The following is a 21,340-nucleotide window of genomic DNA, read 5'->3' as shown; positions in this document are numbered from 1 at the left end:
AACATTGGAGTATATGAGCGCCGGCTGGGGCAGCTCATGAACAAAAAATTATTCTGAACGATAGATACCTTTATAAAACACTCAGCTCAGGAATATAAAAGAAAACATGTCACACATTGTTTTGTACTGTGTTGCTTTTCGGTGAGTACACTGTATAACATTAAAGAGCACAATTTACGTTTCTGAACTAGATAGTATCGCGAGACTCTCCACCATTCCCTGTCTGGAATCCAAATCTCGCGATAGCTCCGAGACAGAAACTATACTTGCCGCTGTTTAGGTGCCTCAATAACATTATGTACTGTGCACATCGAAAAGCATGTGATTGTAAAAATACCTGTGATTTGTCTTCTTTTATATTCCTGGAGCGATTGTACAACAAAGGTCTCTATCGTTCAGAATTATTTTTTTGTTCATGAGCTGTCCCAGCCGAAGCTCATAGACGCTAATGTTATTCCCCGAACTTCCGGTGCCGACACCGCCACCCAAAGTGTCATGGCGGATAGGCGTGGTCACCAACGCGTCACCGGTGTCTTCTCCTCTTGCTCCTAGCTAGGAACAAGGAAACGTCACGCTGGTTTTGAACCGAGAACAGGAAACACACGGCTCCTCCTCCATTGATCACATCATCGCCATTTTATTTCTGTTGAGAATCCCCTGCTTTCTCCTCCTCTCCCTTCACCTCCTCCTCATCATCATCACACCCCCACCTCACACGCACACAGACACACAAACGCGCACAAACGCACACACACACGCAACGTGCATACGGACCACAGGCATCGGTCCCTTCATCCTCACAGATGATCATGTCACTCTTCACTCTCTAGTCTCTAAAAGCAGAACTTTTTTTCACCTGATGTTTTGTTTTAGAACTTTACCTCCCCCCGCCCCCACCTCCACCACCCCCACTCCATGCTGCCGCATGACCCCCGACCCCCAGAATAACCAACCAACCAACCCCACCCCCTCCTCTTTCATCCCTCTATCTAAATCACTGTTGGGGCAACGAGTGGTCCGGGGGCCCGGACATGGGGCCCGAATGGACTGTTGCAGCGGTCCGTAACTCATCAGTGGCCCCTTTTCCCACCGAAAAGAACTTTGGTTCTAGAACTAGTTCCGTCCTGTGTCTTCACCTGTTTTAACCTGCTTGCTGCCAAGCATTACAATCTTCAATGTCTTCCATTGCCAGAATCTTTAGATTCTTACCTTTTAATGTGCACGATGTGCACGGGTCATGCAGGGATAATGCATGGATGATGCACCACACGTGTGCATGCCATTCACAGCTTTCAAACAAAAGAATCCGCTTGGAAATCCATTCAGGCATTCAACTCGGTAAACTCGAGCTTGGCACAGTTATATACAAACTCGGGAATCTCTGGGTTGGCACATATGTGTTAAGCAGGACCATTGTGATTGGGGCCAGCATGGCTAAATGGTTAGAGAGCCCACCTGGGGAGCCGGGGCTCCCAGTTGTCCCTGGTTCCAATGCAAGTATTCTTAGGGTTCTGAACCAATTCATTTTCAGTGGAAACTCTCTGAACTGGTCCAAAATTTGGCCGGAGGGAAAAGAAGGAAACCGGTTCAACCCCGGTGGAAAAGGGGCCAGACGGAGTGTACAATGTGTTACAGTGTCGGACCCATTAAGGGCCCTTTTGGAACCCTCCTGGTGGTGGTACCCAGACCCAGACGTTGAGAACCCAGTGATCTAAATAACACCCCCACCCCCCAAATGAGCTGAACACACCACCACCACGTCCACCCTGTCTCTTCTCCACCTCACATCAATTTATCACCTTTTTTCCTTTCTGCATCTTGAAACTTCTGTCTTCTTGGCTGTTTTTATGTTTGTCTTTTAATCGTCCGATTCGTATATTTTTTTTTGCATTTCCCCTGTCCCCTATGTCTGTCTGTCTGTCTGTCTGTCTGTCTGTCTGTCTCTCTGTCTGTCCTCTTGTTGGCCCCATGCCTGGCCCCTTTATCTGTCTGTCTGTCTGTCTGTCTGTCTGTCTGTCTGTCTGTCTGTCTGTCTGTCTGTCTGTCTGTCTGTGTGTCTGTCTGTGTGTCTGTCTGTGTGTCTGTCTGTCTGTGTGTCTGTCTGTGTGTCGTCCCATCTGTCTGCGATTGGCTGAGGTGGTTCCAGGGTGGGGCCTGTCACGATCATGGCATTTTACCTAGCAATTAATTGTCGTACAAATTACTGCGATTAACAATTTCAATTGTGTGTTTTTTTATTCCATTTAGATGTATATGTCACTGTTTTTTTTTGTTTTTTTTTAGATTCAGTAAGATTGAAACCAGGAGCGCTAGTTTTTGGGCACAATGTGGAGCACGCGGTGCCTCCTTCGGGGAACTACCCATAATTAGTCCTACAGGGTTATAGATTTAGGAATAGTTTTACTGAGGTTAGGGTTATCATTCACCAGGTTAACATTCACCTGCATGGTTAGCATTCACCAGTTTAGGTTTAGGCATAGTTTTACTGAGGTTAGGTATAGGGTTAGGTTTAGGCATAGTTTTACTGAGGTTAGGATTAGGTTTAGGCATAGTTTTACTGAGGTTAGGGTTAGGTTTAGGCATAGTAGCATTCACCAACGTGGGACTAATGGGAACAATGGAGAAACAATGAGACGTGGGACCAATGCAGTCAAATGCTCTACCACTGAGACATGGGCTTCTTCCAGGGACTGCCCATAAGGTGAACTAAAACAAGCAGCCATGCTCCAACTTTGTGTTTCTAAATACATAATTACTTCACACCCGAGAATCAAGATGAAAAAAGAGACATGACCTGGTATTTGTATGGCAGTTGCAGGCCTATGCTTAAAGATGGGGTGCCATGATCCCCCCCCCCCCCCCCCCCCCCCCCCCCCTAAAACATGATTATCAGGTATTATGATTAAACAAGGAGTAAGATTCTTTCCAAAACATTCATTGGCTATTCATGGCTGGCCCCTCCGGGGGCTTGGTTTCCTTTCATTTGCTTGTCACTGTGTCTTTGTAAATGTCTTGTGGCCTGGATATACTTCTCCAACACCTTCTGTCTCCTTTCCTCGCTCTCTCATTTTCCGTCTTTCTCTCTCTCTCCGTTTTGTCTTTATTTGTTGTAAATTCTTTCTTCTGTTTCTCCGTCCTTCTGTTTCTCCATCTCCTTTCTCTCTCCCCTCCTCACCTCTCTCTCTCTCTGTGTCCTCTTAGTCCGCGTGTCCAGATATCCCCTGCAGTTCTTTTTGTTCCTTTCTTATTCGATTGTTTTTATCTTTCGTTTCTCCGGCCTACTTCTGTTCCTTCATCTCTTTTCTATTTTCTCCTTCTCTCCCTCTCTCTCTCCCTCTCTCTCTCCCTCCCTCTCTCTCTCTCTGAACTGTTTCTCTCAGTCTCTCGCGTGTCCAGATATCCCCTTTGCAGCTCTTCTTCCTCTGTGTGTGTGTGTGTGTGTCCTGTTTGTAGATGTAGGGGCCGAGGATGAGGCGGGGCCTCTGCGCCGCTTCCAAAACTCTCGCGAGAGGTGCAAGTTCCTCGCCCCCTCCATCTCTGTGTCCGTGCCCGAGGACGACCCTTACCACTCCGACGAGGAGTACTATGACCACCCCTTGTTCAGCCCAGAGTGGACACACTCGGGCGGCCCCCGCCCCGCGGGGCAACAAGTCGTGGGCTTTAGACAGATCGAAGGTGAACCGCGCATGGTTCCTTTTTCTACGCCGTTCTTTCCCCCCCCCCCCCTCCTCCCCCCTATTCTCTCTCGCTCTCTCTCTCTCTCTCTCTCTCCCTGTCCTCGATTTTTTGCCTCCTTCTGTTTTTGCCCCGATCCTCCTTTTTTTCCTGTGATTTAACCCGCTCCTTACCTCCGTCCATCCGCCCGCCCGTCCGTCCGTCCGTCCGTCCGTCCGTCTATCCATCCATCCGTCTGTCCGTCCGTCTGTTGCTCCGTTGTCAGTCGGTCTGTTATCTTTTTGTTCGTTTTTTTGTGTTTGTTTTGTTTGTGTGTCCATGCAGGGAATTCGCAGAGAATTCCGAGTGCTTTCATGTTTTTGTCCGATGCTCACGTTTATTCTCTCCTTTACACCAACCAAAGCCATTTGGGTGACTGCAGTTTTCCGCCATTTTTAAAAGTCGGTATATCTGTCAAATCCATCTTCATGCGATATTTACCAATGTTGTCTTTGGACTTATCACGTTCACGTGCTAGGAAATTCAGTGGCTTGTCAAAACATTTTCCCGCCAAGGAACCCCCAAATTGATGCGTATTTGGTGGCGGACCACCATCTGAAAACATAGTGTCAGGGAGATTTATATTGTTGAATTTTGTTTGTGGTATACCCTTGTCTGAAGATTCTCTGCAATTCTTCAAAACATTGTCAATCTAGTAGATCGGCTATTTTTGAATAGTAGCTGAATCCCTGTCTTATGCTTAACACGTTGCAAGCCGCGCCAGACACCCCTGCACACAAGTACTGCCGATCAATCTTCTATTTATTTAAAAAAAACAATGCCCCAAATGATAACAACACGTACTGGAGCGCTCGGTACGAGCGATCCGTACGTGTATATAGTACTATTAGAGGGCGCCGGACTTACTTTGGGGACGCGGCCATTCGTTTGCGTGCGGCGAAGCAGGGAAAAGAGCGATAGGGAAGCGGCGCCCGAGCGTGCTTGAGTCCGCGATCCACGCACAGCGACCTAGACACTTTTGATCCAGTCATCGTGCAGCCTGTTGTGGCTGATCGTCTGGCCCGTGGAGTGGACGTGGAGAGGCTAAGCTAACCATCCTCCTAGAATGTAAGTGAACGGCGCTTCCTGCTGGAAGCTACGAGAAGTACGCCCACTTCCAGAAAGGGGGGGGGGGAAGAAAATTTTAACCCTTTAAATGGGTCCCAGAAGACCCATAGAACAACGGCCGATTGTTTTTTTTTTGTTGATAATTATCATTTATTTCAAAAGTCCGGAAAAGTCCGGCGGCTACGCCGTGGCTACCTCAGCCTTAAAAGGAACTACGGAAAAGGACGACCGGGCTAGGAATGTGTTACCCCTGGGCAGAGAACCACTGCTTTAGAATCCAAACATGTCAATTTGAATGGATCTTGTTATGCAGGGGGACTTGTGGTCCGAATGGCTTTCACTGCAGACACCGAGACTGTTGTTGTTGTTGTTGTTGTGCATGGATGACTGCATCCATGTACATGTTCCTCTGTGCCCCGCCCCCCCCCCCCCCCCCCCCCCCGTCAACATAATCATCTGTCATCAGTGTTGTGTTTGGGATCCATCATAACCCTGAGACCCCCCCCCCCCCCCATTCCTTATTACACCCACCCTGTCATATTAACCTCACCACCCATCCTAAACCAGCCTACTCTACTCTTACACACTCGCTGTGAAACTGAAGGAAGACTTTCAGCTCCACACACACACACGCACACACACACACACACACACACACACACACACACACACACACACACACACACACACACACACACACACACACATGCACTCACATACCGTACATTATCATCAGCATTGCACTCCTAAAACACGGTAACACTGTGTTTGACCCTTAAGTCTGTTTTATCTAGATAGACAGTAGTTATCTAGTAGATAGAGTATGTATCGTAAAGTGTAAAATTTTTCCATGAAACGGACTTCAGTGAATCTTGAATATCCCTTTAAGGAATGGGGATCATGAGATTACAGTACAGTAAGTACAGTAAGTATATGCAGATACGGTTAGTACAGTAAGTACAGTAAGTATATGCAGATACGGTGTGTATGAGCGTGAAAGCGAGATGGTTGCGTTTACTCCATTTAATGAATTCACATTCATATTCAAGTCAGGGTCAGTGACTGTGAAACACAAAAACAATATGTTCTCTCTATACGTGGCAAGGCCCTGCGTAATTTAAACCAGTAAGACTCCCTAATAGGGAGATAAGCGACGGTCAGGTCGCAGCGTGATTTTAGGGCAAAATGTGTAGGAGTAGTGTCCAAAAATGTGTTTGAAGAAATTGGCCTGTTGGTGGCGCTATATGAGACAGATCCATATTGATGAGATGAGTGTAGACATACTGTGTACCGATTTGCGTGATTTAAGGGCAAAATCTGTAGGAGCAGTGTCCAAAAATATGTTTGAAAAAATCGGCCTGATGGTGGCGCTATATGAGACAGATCCATGTTGATGACATGAGTGTAGACATACTGTGTACCGATTTGCGTGATTTTAGGGCAAAATCTGTAGGAGCAGTGTCCAAAAATGTGTCTTGCAAGAATCGGCCTCAGGGTGGCGCTAGAAGAGTGTGATATGGCAGGCAAGGAGTATGTGTGCAAAATTTGGCATGGATCGGGGCAACGGTTGCGGAGATATGAGCAGGGCAAAAGTGTGACGTGTGACGCGTGACAGACAGACGGACGGACTGACAGCTGGTGGAGGTTTTGATAGTAAGTGCGACCTGACGGTCGCAATTAATTGATCATAAGCCACATCAAAGATGAGCACAGCGAGCAAACTTATCAGCAACATAAAAAAGGCACAAAGCTGAGGACGTCGCAACACGTACTTCTCACACACACAGCATACTGTACATCTGTGGTATACCCTTGTCTGTGGAAACGCCCCAACAACGTACGCCACCCAACCTTTCTTCCCCAGAGCTGAAAGTTGTCCCACGGTAAAATACTTGTGTGTTCCCATGTAACCCAAGTCTGTGTTGCCCGTAAGTCTTGACGTGTCCGCCTCTACCATTCCCCCCTTCCCTTCCCTCCCCTCCTTGTTTATGAGAAGAAGAGACCATCGAGGCTCTTGTAGCCGACTACGCAGCGGAGGTGGAGGTGGATTTGGAGGTGGAGGAGGAGGAGGAACAGAGTGCAGAGGCCGCCGAATCGGAGACGGCTCTTGACGAGCCCCTGTGGAGCGGGGAGGACGAGCCTGAGTTGTTGGACGTCAGCCCCCCGGCAGAGGCCTCCTTAGAGCAGGCACAGGCCCTAGGCGAGGCCCAGGCTCCGCTGTTGGAGCACCTGGAGGCCCAGGTGGCGGCTAGCGCCGCCACAGAAAGTCCTATGGAGACAGAGGAGGAGGAGGAGGAGGAGGAGGAGGCAGAGGGTGGGGAAAGCCCTGACCAAGGTGCGTCCGGCCCTCTGCTCTTCCCTGCCTGCATGCAACTGCACTGTACTGTACTGTATACCAGGGGTTCCCAAACCTTTTTGTCTCAGGGCACCCCATAAATATATTTTTTAATCCGAGGCACCCCTACATTATAATTTTCACTCCCAGCACCTTATATTTATAGCATATCGTCGTTGTCGGGTGAAAACCTTGCATGTCCATAACCGTTAGTTTTGTATTTATCATCTATAAAATGTACTAAACTAGTGAAAACAGCAGATCTACAAGCACACAACGCCTCGCATCGCGAGGCGTTGTGTGCTTGTAGATCGGCTGTTTTCACTAGTTTTGTGCGACAGAGGTTTCTGCCCGACAGTGAAGATATTTTAGTGATTATGTTGCGAGGAAAACGTTGGGATAATAGCCATTTTGGTTAGAACTGACTGAAAATAACTTTAAAATGATACAAAATAATAGTGTCCAAATAAATTCCAAATATTATCAAATGATCTCGCGGCACCCCTGCACTGCCGTCACCTACACCCCAGGGTGCCCCTGCTGTACGGCAGCGGTGGAAGAACTACTCCCACTGTTTTAAACTTGGGCAAAAGTAGCAATACCCCCATGTAGAGAATACTGGCCTCTTTTCAACATTACCAAAATTACCAAAGTATTGGCATAAACATATACTTACAGTTCCAAAAGTTAAGGTCCCGACTTTCGAAGATTTGTTAAACTACAAGCGCGCAGCGTGCTGCTGTCAGACAATTCACCCTTTGTCAGCCTTCTGATTGGTCCCTGACTGACCAACCAGCACGCTCTTTCTGCCTTGTCCCGCCCGGGTTCCGCCTTAGTTATGTTGAATTTGCTTAAAACTAAATTTTTTGAGAAATAAAAACATTTCAAAACATGCCCAGTCACTATACTGCACTTGAGAGGCTCCTTTTTTTTTTTTACTGAAACCAAGTTTAAAATGAGAATTGAATACACAAAATAACAATAAGAAGCAACTGAATTTCAATGGTAGTGGATGGAGAGAAAGCCGGACTTTTGTCCCACCAAGACACAGCAACCAATGGGTGCGAGGTGGGGCGGGGCAACGGGCGGGACTTGACAAAAGGTGAATTGTAGTGGAGTGAAAACTACAATCCTCTGGAGAAGTAGTGAAGTTTAAAGTATATATATATATATATATATATATATATATATAAAAAGAAAGTGCTCCGCTGGTATACAGTATAAGTAATGAGCAAGAGCATCATCAGGCGTCTACGGTATTAAGAGGACGGCGCATAAAGCACGTAACTGTGACATCAGCGTTATAATGCAGGTGGAATGGCAAACGGTCTCCTCCCCATGCTCTGCTGAGGCTGCCAGGCAACACAGGCTTGTTGGTGAAAAGGACCCCACGTTCTTTTGAAGTTCTTCCCTTTTATGTCACGCTGGTTTCTTTGCGCTTTCGTGTGCCGTTCCTAGCTGCTGCTGCTGCTGCGGTGGTTTTTGGGGCCGGCTGTATTTGTTGCAAGGATGTGAAAGTGTTGCTAAAGATAACAATGCTTTTTCCCCCCGCCGATGCTATACAGGCTTCACTGGTATCTCACTGTCTATCCATTGCTTAGTGTTCTAAAGCCAGATTCGCACTTGGTCGCATGACAGTGTGGCATAAGCTTTGCCGACATGCAAGCTCGCGACGCGCAGCGGACACAACGCACGTCGAGCTTGTCCGTCGGCAATTTTTGGTCGTGCGACACCGTCGTGCAACGGAGCATAAATTTGGCTTAATTATGACATGATTTATACAGAACTATAAATCATTACTGCGTGTCATGTAACTTCCAGCCCATTCTCATTGCCTATTGCTTTAGTTGTCATATTTTCATGGTTTGTGAAATACCTTTGGAGTCCACAAGGTTATCCTTTTGCATACCGTGTTGCAACACCAACGAAATGTGGACCATGTCACTCCTAATTCAAGCCCTTTATCCTAGATGCGTCGTTCACACCGGCAGCAGTGTGAATGGTGGAGCTAGCAAAGTTGAGAAAAAAAACTTTTCATTGCTGCAAGACACAGCAGCAGCCATCCCAAAAGTTTCACATTTTGCATTTTTGCAGTGATAGAAATGCTGCAGCAGCTGGTGTGAGTTCAGCGTAACCTTACACCAAACTACTTACTCTAACCATAACCCTACCACAAACACTTATCCTGCCCATAAGCTTAGCCCAAAAACATTTACCCTAACCATAACCTTACATCATGTCAGAATTCTCCCCTTTGCAAATCCCGCCCCATTCTGCCCTGTTACTATGGTGGTACAGATGACCCTGGGCAGATTGTTTTTATAGTGGCAGTGAATGGGGGGAGAGGGTATTTTCATCGCCTCATTATTGCAATTTAAAGTACCAAAGGAAAAACATCTAGGTGATATTAATAAAAAGGGAAGACAAAGGTACAGTAGTTACATTGCAAAACAGGGGGTTTCCCCGAAAATATATGTTTTAATTTGTTTAATCCCAGTGGGACAGAATCACCATTGCAGATTCTTTTATAGTGGAAGTGGATGGGATTTTTCTTTTTTTCATAGCCTCATTACAGCTATATAAAGTACCCAAAAAAACACATCTACGTGATATTAAGAAAAAGGGAAGAAAAAGGTACAGTAATTACATAGCAAAACAGTAGTTTCCCCCCGAAAATATATGTTTTAATTAGTTTAATCCTCTGGATCAGAGAGAGAATAGAAATAGAAAGAGAAAGCGCAGTGCATCTTGGGTAGGAAGATGACAGCCAGATTATAGTTCTCCTCACATAATAGGCTGGCTTTCGTAATTCTGCCCATTTAAAATATATGTACCCAATCGTAACTCTTAGTTACATTGATAAGGTCCATGTGAACTAGTTTGTTGAAGCTTATTCATTATATTGAGCGGAATCGCGATCACCTCGCGCGGCTGTACTAGACGCACGCCGTGTCGCGCAGTGCGGACCGTTCTTGAAAGCCTGAAGCAACATTCTCCACTGCACAAACTCCACCCCCGATAGCAAAAAGTGAATGGTTTTTTCTGGTTGGCCAGTCAGGGAGTCTCAGGGACCAATCAGAAGGCTGACAAGCGGTGGATTGCGTCCGAAAACGCCGCGGCCTACAGTGACTTCTTGGTACAAATGTGAGCAAGCGGCCACTTGTGCACTCCAAGAATGTGGAAGTGCTTGCGTTATCAAACCCAATACAGTGTTAACGTTTGATGAAATTCGTCCCAAGCCGTCACCAGGTTGCCGCCTTGGGATTGAGAGTGCGTAGAATAGATCATACATGGGCAACTGGCGACCCGGGGGCCACATGCAGCCCCCACCTTCACTTAATGCGGCCCACAGGTTAATATCGGAATACGAATATACTGATATATTATATTGATTCCAAACATGCAAAACAGGACCTCCTTTAATTACTTCAGTCCATATTAGTAGTTTTTGATGGCTAGTATTACAATTGTTGGCTACTCTTTTCATGTCCAACTTATTTGCAATAAAGTTCATAAAGTTTACATGTTGTAAGTACAGTATAACTAAATAAAGAACACGCCACTTTGCGACGCGTTTAGCACTTGTAGCTAATTATTCGTGACAGTAGAATGAAGGAGTGGGAGATCATTTACGAAATAAGTAACGTTCAAATATGGAGATAAGGGGTTTCTGTCGACAGCAACAATATGCAATGTGGCCCCCTGTAGTGAGTGTGGAAATACAGTGGCCCCCTCTATCATCAAAGTTGCCCACCCCTGGCGTAGATTGAGGACATCCAGTTTGTGCAGGGGTAAAGTTTCGGGGGAAATTGCCATAATGCATAAATGAGGAGAAAAGGGAGGAACATTAAATAAGACAAGACAAATAAAGGGCAAATTGAGCCAACTTGGTCGACATTCCGTCTGTCAACATTGTATGTGAAAGGGCGCCCCCTGTGTCAGTACGTGGGCACTAAGGTTCCAAAATATGACACCCAGGAAATGACAATGGGTTGTACTGCACATATGTCAGCCACCATTTTTTTTACGAAATTTCGCGACCGATCCATACATCTTCAAATTGACTATTTTCTTAACAAAATTCCCATTTGTTTTAGGTTTTTATTCTTATTTTTTATATTTGTACATTATATGGCATCTCTCTGTCATTCAATAAATTGAGTTGCTTTTTTTGGTATGAAATAGATACAACATTTTAGTAATCTACAGTATATGCTAAATTACTGTGACAAATTTTAAACCTGTAAATCCATGAAAGATTTCAGTGTATTTTGTAAGAATGACAGAAATGTTATATTCATCTATATCAGTTGTCTTTGAAATGCTCACATGGATAACGTGGTCCCATTTGTCACTGCTTGGTTTCTACTCATCTTATGCCACAGTTGCTCCATTCCAGTTCTGTGACATCATTCCCGTTCTGTGACACCATTCCATGCCATTGTCATGCACATCCGAGTCGATGGACCTCATGATACCGCCGTTGTTCTCCAGTGATGGCCGTGTCATTGTGCTGTAAGTTTCTGAGGAAAAGCTTTGCCTGTGAACCGTGACGATGGCTTTCTTAATCCTCGGCTAACCTTTATCTCGCCTGCAGCATGACACAAGTTGACGTACAGTACCTCTGTGGTGATTTAAAAAAACAGCCAACTTAAAGATGTGTTTTCAGCTTTGAAGATGGACACGGACAAGCCTGGCAGCGAGAGGAGTGGTTCCATGAGCCCCGACAGCATCGGATCAGAGAAGCGTCCGGAGGAGCCGTTTGAACCCCCGATGCAGGGTTTCTTTGCGGGTGAGCGGGTGGTGCCGGAGAGCCCCACGATGGACATGCCCTCCTTTGTTCCACCGAGTCTCGAGAACCAGTCCAAAGAACCCGGCGCTCCACACACACTCCAGCCCTCGTACGGCGAACCCATCACAGTGTCCGAGAAGCAGCCTTCGGTGGAAGTCATAGAGTTCAGCAGCATCGCCGCTCAGCCCGACTTCTGTCCGATGGACGTCAAAGTCCAAGGAGGAGATTCGAGAGACGCGGGCGACAAATCGGGCATGTCTGCGTATTTTGAAACGTCCACCTCGGAGGTGGAGGAGGCCCCGCAGCCGAGGGCTTCGGGCGAAGGTTATTATGAACTAAGCACAGCTGGAGAGAAGACTGCGGTTGTTCCCTCGCCGCAAGAAATGAGTTACAGTACCCTGGCTCAGGTCCAGGACAAACCAGAGACGAGGAAGAGTCCAGCAGAAGACCCCAGAGTGTTTATAGTTCCTGAGAGGAGCAACGAATGCAGGCTTTCTCCAGGGAAACTGGCCCTCGAGCAGAGAAGTTACTCACTCAACATCACCATCGGAGCAATGGATCAAAGCAGACCTAGTAGGAACTTCACCCCGCTAGCCACAGACATTATGTCCTATACCAGTGGAAGTCTGGATGAGTCAGCAGACTACCTCCCAGTCTCCACCCCGTCTGCTGAGAAGCCTCCACCCTTTCCTCCCCTGATCTTGGAGACTGCAGCCTCCATCACCTCTGACTCATCATCTCCTCCTCAGAGCACTGAGCCCGCTACCAAAGCTAGTCCACCATTACAGTCCCCTGACTACGCTCATCCTCCAAAGTATACTTACAAAAATGGCACAGTGATGGCCCCAGACCTGCCTGAGATGTTGGACCTTGCCGGGACCCGGTCCAGACTGGCTTCAGAGAACACGGACCCGGAGATTATTCGAAGGAAGTCAGTTCCCTCCGATGTCTTCACCAGTGACCCAATGGCCAGCCTGGTTTCAGGAGAACAGAGTCCTTCAGCCATTAAGAGTGAAAGCCTGACAGAAGACATGGGATACTGTGTGTTCAGTGAGTATTCAGGGCCCATGCCTTCCCCTGCAGATGTCCTGAGCCCCTCGGACACTTCTGCACAGGCCTTCACCCCCTCTGTCCTCGAGGCGAGGGTAGCCGAACAGGCCAGGAAATTGGCAGTCAGGGACACATCGGAAGATGAGATCCAGCCATCAGGAACTGATGAGGTTACCAAAGAAAAAGACCAAAAAGAAGCGGAGAGGAAAGACTCTGCTGAAGGAAAAAGCAAGCCTGCTATGGACGAGACACCGCCCGGCCAGCCGGCCGAGTTTGTGACACCGACCGTCACAGTTACTCTGGAGGAAGCTGAGCGGTCACTCAGTGAGACGGAGCGGCAGGCCAGCGGGGACGCGACGGCGTCAGAGACCGAGATCGCCGACTACGAGAGGAAGATCCGCAAGCTGGAGATGGAGGACCGGCCCCTGAGCATGGAGGAGGAGAGGGAGCTGCGGGAGCTGAGGGAGAAGGTCAAGCTGGTGCACCAGGAGGCGTACGAGGAGGTGGACGCGGAGGACGTGTACCAGCTGACCGGCGTGGCCAAGGACCGCATCGCGCGTCCCCTGAAGCCGTCGCCGGCCTCCTCCGTGGAGAGCAACATCGACGACGACAAGCTGCTCTCGCCGGTGCTCTCCCCGGCCAAGCTGAAGGAGTACGAGGCTTACGGCTCGCCCAAAAGGGCGGCTTCGCCCGCGTTCGGGCCACAAACACAGGAGGAGGCAGAGGGGAAAGTGGCGTCGCCCACGTTCGGGCCACAAACACAGGACGAGGCAGAGGGGAAAGTGGCTTCGCCCACGTTCGGGCCACAAACACAGGACGAGGCAGAGGGGAAAGCAGCAGAGGGGAAAGCGGCTTCGCCCGCCTTCGGGCCACACACACAGGAGGAGGCAGAGAGGGAAGTGAGGGAGGAGAGGGAAACGAAAGAGAAGGAGCAAAAGGAGGAGCGGGAGAAAGAGGAGTGGGAAAAGACGCAGCAAGAGGAGCGGGAGAAGAAAGAGCAGGAGGAGAAGGAACAACTGGAGAGAGAGCTGAAAGAGAAGGCAGAGAGAGAGAAGCTAGAGAGGGAGATGAAGGAGAGAGAGGAGAGGGAAAAGGTGGAGCGAGAGGAGAAGGAAAGGGAAGAAAGGGAGAAGGCACTGAAAGAGCAGAGGGAGAGGCAGGACAAAGAGAGGGAGGAGAAAGAGAGGGAAGAGAAAGAGAAAGCCAAGCTGGCAGTAGAGCCTGTCGGAGCTGTTGAGATGGCCAAGGACGTGGCAGTGACGAAGCCTGCGGAGAAAGAGACCGGAAAACCCGTTACGGCGGAGCAGGAAAAAGCTGCAAAGGGGGAAGAAGAGGAAGACAACGACGCGGCAGCGGGGGGCCCAGGGGCCGTGGCGGCGGTCAGGGACGTCCCCGAGAGCCGCGCCGCCATCGAGTCGGTCGTGACCGTGGAGGACGACTTCATCACCGTGGTCCAGACCATCGACGAGGGAGAGGAGCCCGGCGGACACAGCGTTCGCTTCTCCGCACCGAAGCCCGACACAGAGGCCCGCCAGGCGGCTGTCGGGAAAGAAGAGGGAGAGGATGAGGAGGAGGAGGAGGAGGAGGAGTCTGTGGAGATGGCGCGGGAGGCCGAGCTGGAGGCCGCCAGCCTGGAGGAGGTGTCCGATGTACCGGAGGCTCCGGAGGAGGAGACTCCCGCATCCCCGGAGAAGGAGGAGGCCCCCACCACGGAGACAGAGGGGCAGACGGAGAGCTACGACAGGGACGAGACCACCATGGACGACTCCATTCTGGACAGCTCCTGGATCGACACTCAAGGTGAGATCTGTTTGTTTGTTTGCTTGTTTGTTCCTTTCTACTTCTTTTTTCTTTTTGTTTCCTCTTCCCTCCACCCCTATTTCAAGGCTCCAGTCATCGACAGACAGCTTGATGGGTAAGGAAATAATGTCTATTGGATCTTTTTGACCATGATGCGTAACCAAGAACATTCCATGACCTGAACATGTCTTTTCTGTTCTCTTATTTTTGTGGGGAAAGCAGCTTTCGCGGAAAATAGCCGATCGGCAAGCTCAGCGCAACACGTTATAAGCTTGTCGATCTGCTATTTTCTGTGAAAATACGGATGCTGGGGTTCAAGTGATTTAAGGAGTGGTTCACCCAAGAAAGTACTTAATTTCGATCGTTTACCGGTGGTGTCTTTGAATCGCAGAGTGTTTTAGTTTGTTAAACATGAATCCAGAATCCAAAAATGGGGGAAAAGTTGATCCGAAACCCGAATTAACAACAGCAAAACTATAAAAATAAATATGTCCATACAAAACACCGCTCATATTATCATTTAGACTCTTCTATCAAAGTCTGCTGAGAAACTCTTACCGAAATATCACTAAAGAAAATATCACTAAAGAAAATCTTTAAAACACTTCCTGGGAAGATAAGGAAGGAAAGGATATCACGTGACAACGGGGATGCGCCATGTCTGGCCATGAAGCTCACCATGGGTGCCAGAACTCGCACCGGAAGTGAGATGAAATGTGTGACAGTGAATGGAGCCGGCTGAGATCACCTCATGAACAAACCTGGAAGAAACACTATTTATGAACGACAGAGACCTTTGTCATATAATCTGTTCAGGAATATAAAAGAAAATATATCAAAGGTATTTTTACAATCACTTGCTTTTCGATGTGCACAATACATAATGAAATAATAATAATAACAGTAAATGATAATCGTTTCTGTCTCCGAAGTAGATTTGGTTCCCAGAGAGGAAACGATGGATAGTCTCGCGATACTGGCACCCATGGATATGGCGCATCCCCGTTGTCACGTGATATCCCTACCTCCTATTTACCATGGCTAGACCTGGCTCGAGTGCATCTCTCCACTCCGACATGTCTCCTTTCCGACATGTCTCCATTCCGACACTAACCCTATCTCTAACCCTAACCCTAAACCGAACCCCCATGGGTGTGTCGCCACTCCGACAATAAGAAGTCAATTTCGGAGTGGCGACATGTCGGAATGGAGAGAGCCTCCCACCTGGCAAGTGAAGAACACACATGGGCGTTCCCATAAGGTTCGACCGGAGCTTATTTGTTTTTATTCTGGATTCACCGTTAAGGAATGTTTTACAAACTTAAACTCCCCGCGAGTCGAAGACACCGCCGGGTAGGTAAACGATAGCAAAAGAATAATTTCTTGGGTGAACCACTCCTTCAATCCTTGTATTCTAGATCAGGGGTCTTCAATGTTTTCTGGCCAAGGACGCCTTTGCTGAGAGACAGACGTACATGTTGTATAAAACTGTGTTGCAAATTTTCATCGATTTTATACGTTCATAGATTCATAGACTAGTTTGACAGCACTGTCATCAGTCTATGTTGGATTTGTGTTAATGTGTTTTTTCAGACATTTAATCACTTAAATTGTCGATACTTTGTAAACTTGACCTATCACTCGGTACTTGGTCTGCTCTTTTTTTCTACCTTCACACCCAACCTATTTGCCGAAACCTATTTGTAGATCTGCTATTTTAGGCCAAAGTTCTCCTCAGAATAGAGATGCGAGGGTTCAAGTTGTTCATCTAAAAGAATTATCCTATCACACAAAGATTTGGCAGCCCCCCTGTAGTAACTCTGAGGACCCCCTGTTCTAGATCCAACCGTAAGTCATAGTAAGCATCATCCTTCATCTCCACCCCACCCTGTCTCCTCCTCAGATGACGATAAGAGCATGGCTACGGAGCAGATCGAGCCCCTGCCCAAGCTGGACAGCCCGGCCAAGAAGCTCCGCGCTGCTGCTGCGCCCCAGGAGAGGCAGCAGCAGAAGCCCCTACAGCAGGAGAAGACCCTCAAGGCTTCCAAGGCCAAAGGCGGCAGGGTGAAGGGGCGCATGTCCACGCCAGAGTGCAGGCCCGTCCGCAAAGAACCCGTCTACATCCCCAGAGAGGAGACCAAGAAGAAGAAAGGTTCGCGTCACAAGCTCTTTTATGACCTTATATCAATATGACTGATGGTGAATTGTTTTGAACGCATTTAGACCTGGAACACCGATTTAACCCTCTAAGGCCCGAATATAGAAATACTTGAAATAAAAAATTGAAAAAAATCAGATGGTGTTGTAGGAGTCCTAATAAGAGGAAAATGTAAAGTTTTTTTCAAAAAAATGTTTTTGTAAGGTTTTATAGCCATAAATCATAAATCATAAATCATGCTCTAATTTACATATGGGGGATATTTTTCACAATAATAACATATGTACATGTTCTAGACATTCTAATGATCACCAAAAAAAATAGTACAGCATTTTGGCTAATTTGACAAATATGCCTTAATACATTATAAATAATACCAAAATACCAAAAATAGCCGATCTACTAGCTCACAGCGCATCACGTTGTGACGTGTTGTGAGCTTGTAGATCGGCTATTTTTGGTGAAGAGAGTTGTCGTAGATGGAAAAAGAACTCATCAAGTACAGTGCAAATCAGGTCTGTTTTACTAAGCATAGTGAAGTGATATATTCATGTAGTGATATTGATGAATTCCAAATATTATTAAATTATCTCGCGGCACTCCTGGACTGGCATCACGGCACCCCAGGGTGCCCCGTCACCCATTTTGAAAACCTCTGATTTAGAGACAATAGGCAATTTGTCAAGCTGAAAATAGTATACCATTTGCAACCAGTGTTTCATTACTATATGCTGGAATATGGGGGGGCAATACGAATCTGTACCCATCATCTATCGATGTATCTTTTCACCCCCCTCCCTCCCTCTCTTAGCTGTGATAAAGAAGACGGAGCAGACTAAAAAAGCGGAGCTTCTTCAGACTCGCTCCCCGTCCAGGAGGAGCGCTCTGAAAGCGTCCGGCCCCCACGCCCGTCCCACCCAGCACCACTCCTGCCCCCGGAGGAGAGCCACAGGTGACCCCTGCTGGACCCGCTGTCCCGTCCCGAAACACCAAGCAAACCCTGTTCTCAATCTCTCCTCACATCCTTTCACCTACCGCTGCCTGCCATCCGTGTTGTTGTTGTCGTCGTCGTTGTTGCCTCGGCTTCCATCTTTGTTTTTTTTGTTTTTTATTATCAACACTAACTTGTGTTTTGTCTCTGTCACGCTGCACTAATTAAAAAGAAAGAAAGAAATGAATTGCCATACGTTTTTCTTTAGTTTTTTTTTCCTTTGCTCATTTGGTTGTTGTTTTGAATGCGTCATCTTTTTCTTCTTCACTCTTTTCCCCATGCATGTGTTCTGGGCTGCACCCTTGGGTTCCCCCAGTGCTGCAGTTTCACGTTAGAGGTTCTTAGAGGTTCTATGCACAGATATGGGAACTCCAGGGTACTGATAATGAAACCGATGTTTAAATTAACAATTTTGCCGATAGCCATTAGGCCTACCGATATTTTAGTTAATTTAGTATTTTGTTCAGGATTCCCAGTCATGAAATTCCTGGAAATATTTTGAAAAAAAAAAATGAAAAAAATCCAGTACTGGAAAAGGTTTGGAATTGTTCATGGGTCATAGAAGGTCCTGGAAAAATGTCTATTGATTTTGTTAATAAACAACATGTATAACATTACACGAAATATAAGTAGTTTTTCACCAAACGGGCTGCAGCCTAATATTTGGAATAGAATCATACCATTTTACCATTCTATTCTATGCTTTATTTTTGCTACAATGCCTGTCTTTGGGCATTGTACATAGGAGTAAGAGACTCATTATTGTGCTGAATTGGGTTAAATATTCTGTCTCTGTGGAGTTAAAACGGAGTTACGTAGCGGCTTATATATCTATTTATTTATTTTGTAATGGCAGTGGTTGCCAGGCAACTAGTAGTGTGTGGTGGAGTTGTGTGCAGGACCTCGTTGTGTTTCGACTCCCCAACTGTTCCTGGGTTATGGAGGCACTTTGCACTCCACTTCTCCCATTCTCACGCCCCTGCATTGTGTCACTTAACCCATTTAGGCCTAAAATTAGCAGATATACAAGCTCACAGCACGGCACCGAGTGCCGTGCTGTGAGCTTGTAGATCTGCTATTTTTGAAAAAGTTGTGGAAATGTGTGCAAATCTTTGAATATATGTATTTTTCAAAGCGAACGTTTGTAACTCAAATTTTGCTTCTGGGTGGTCCCTGGAACTAGATATTCTGAGATGCGGGTCCGTGGCCAAGTAGGCCTAAATATCAGTTTGGGGGTCCTTCACATGAAAAGGTTTGAGAACAACTAGCACATACTGTTGTAGTCTCTCAAGAACAGACTAACTGAGCTCCAGTTAAGTGAAAAGGACCTTTTCTTTGACGATGGCTGGCCAGATTGCTGACATAGAAGCATAGGGTTTTTCAAAAAACCTTAGAAGGATTCAAAAGACACTTATAGAATCGGGTCAAAATTCTAATTTTCACGACTTTTCAAAAATAGCAGATCTACAAGCTCGCAGCGCGGCACTCGGTGCCGCGCTGTGAGCTTGTATATCTGCTATTTTTCAATAGTTAAAGCATTAAATAATAATACACAATAATGTGTACCCGTTCTAAATGGGTTTTAAAGCAGGGTTTTAACCAAACAATGTTTTGGTCATGTAACCATTTTTATGGGTCATGCTGCGCTATTTTCATTTTTATCAGACACGCAACGTTCCTATACAAAACTAATTCTATCTTCAAACTCTATTTTAACTGTGATAGATTCATTGAAAACACCCGTTCTTCGTTCTGGTGACTGACATTGTCCTTCCATGCGTGAGGGGACTGCGTTTTTTCAATTACTTGTTTAATACATTTTCATTTATCTTTTTATTTATTAACTTTTCATTTTCCAAAAAGTAATTGAAACAACACAGCCCCTCACATATTAGAAGGACAACAACAACAGTCAGTGTTTTCAATGGAGTTACAACGGGTTTGTAGCAAACATTTGAATGCTGAATCAAGCTACTTTGTCTGGGGAGCGCACACAAAAGCCAGAGAGAGTAGGCAAAAGACATTAAAATGACCCCAAACCTGTTTGAAAGTGAAATGTCCCTTTTTAAGTGGTTAAAGGTATTATTTATTTATTTTATTTTGGGTCCCGGGGATTAGACACCAAATGTATATTTTTTGGGGTGTGTTGAGCTGAAGAGTTTGAGATGCCCTCCCCTCCCTAGATGCTGCATTGCCCCAATTAGCTCGTCCCCAGGGCTTGGCCTGCCTTATAATAAATACCATACCATCTCCTCCTCCATTCTGTGTGAGAAGCCAAATGGTTGCAGAAGACAGATTTCCCTAAGCAGCCTGTTGGCACTGAATGTCACCCCTGGAGGCAGAAACCTCTTATCTCCATATCCTTAACTATTTTGTGTTTAATCCTTAAATGAACGCCTTGATCATAGCCTACTACAGAATCACACAAAAGCATCAAATGTTGCAGATCTGCAATCTCGAAGCGCGGTGCAAGGCAACGTATTTTGGGCTCGCAGATCTGCTACTTTTGCAAAAAAAAAAAAAATATATATATATATATATATATATATATATATATATATATATATATATATTTCAGAAAAGAAACAGTTTTTGACGATATGTCAAAAACTGGGATGACGATATCAGCCCTGTCGGGCAGAAACATTGTTTCTCCACATTTCAACTTAATAGGTGAATAGACGATCTTACAAGCTCACAACGTGTCGCATTGTGGCACGTTGTAAGCTTGTGGACAGCTATTTTAGCAGTATTTCAAAATAAATTTTGTGGAAGCTTAAAAAAAATGACATTTGTGGGTTTTTTTTATGTGGCATTTGTGATTTCTTTTTTCTTTTTTGTAGGCATTTGTGTTTTTTTTGTTTGTTTGTTTTTTTGCATTTGTGGAATGTTTGTGGCATGTTTTGTGGCTTGAAAACTAACCGTTTTGTTTTGAACATACAAGGTCTTTCCACGCAACAGCGACAATGTGCAATTTGTCATAATCACAGCTTACCATATGCCATGGCAGATTTAGGGTGTGTAAAGATAGAAAGTGTTATTTCTTCTGGGAGAGAGAGAGTAGGCTACCTGTATGTGTTACCCACGCATCTCTGTGTTGGGGCTTTCCCTGCTAACATTGCCATTTTCATTGGGCAGATCCACATATCATTGCTGTCAGGCAGAAACCTCGATCTCCATATTTTCATGCCCCACTTACTTGTACGAGTAAGTTGATGAAAATAAGCTGATCTACAGTATAAGCTCACACAGTGTCGCAATATGACACATTGTGATCCTGTAGATTTAGATGTTTCGGATAAACAATTGTCTGAAATATGTTGTCACTGTCGGGCAGAAAGCTTGTATCTCCAAGTTTCGAATTGGTACGCTTTTTTTGTAAAGTAAACCCCTGCTTCATCATACAAGACTGTCGCACAAAACAATAGCCGA

The 21,340-nt window shown here is 46.2% G+C and overlaps 1 protein-coding gene across 1 annotated transcript in view; it reads left to right on the top strand.

Annotated features, from left to right (window-relative positions):
- The window catches only part of map2 (microtubule-associated protein 2), a gene marked incomplete at both ends in the record, with an annotated part of 73,447 nt that overhangs the window by 23,122 nt on the left and 28,985 nt on the right, over window positions 1-21,340 (top strand). Inside the window, 6 exons of the mRNA XM_080752917.1 lie at window positions 3,454-3,675; window positions 6,779-7,117; window positions 11,787-13,999; window positions 14,108-14,759; window positions 16,663-16,911; window positions 17,729-17,869. Of these exons, the coding sequence (XP_080609043.1) occupies window positions 3,454-3,675; window positions 6,779-7,117; window positions 11,787-13,999; window positions 14,108-14,759; window positions 16,663-16,911; window positions 17,729-17,869 (3,816 nt within the window). The remainder of the gene's footprint in view (window positions 1-3,453; window positions 3,676-6,778; window positions 7,118-11,786; window positions 14,000-14,107; window positions 14,760-16,662; window positions 16,912-17,728; window positions 17,870-21,340) is intronic.

This window comes from Nannobrachium achirus (genome assembly GCF_963921795.1).
Source record: "Nannobrachium achirus genome assembly, chromosome: 22".
NCBI classification, from domain to species: domain Eukaryota; kingdom Metazoa; phylum Chordata; class Actinopteri; order Myctophiformes; family Myctophidae; genus Nannobrachium; species Nannobrachium achirus.
The sequence above is the reverse complement of the archived record's forward strand: the minus strand, read 5'-3'. Positions and strand labels throughout refer to the sequence as shown.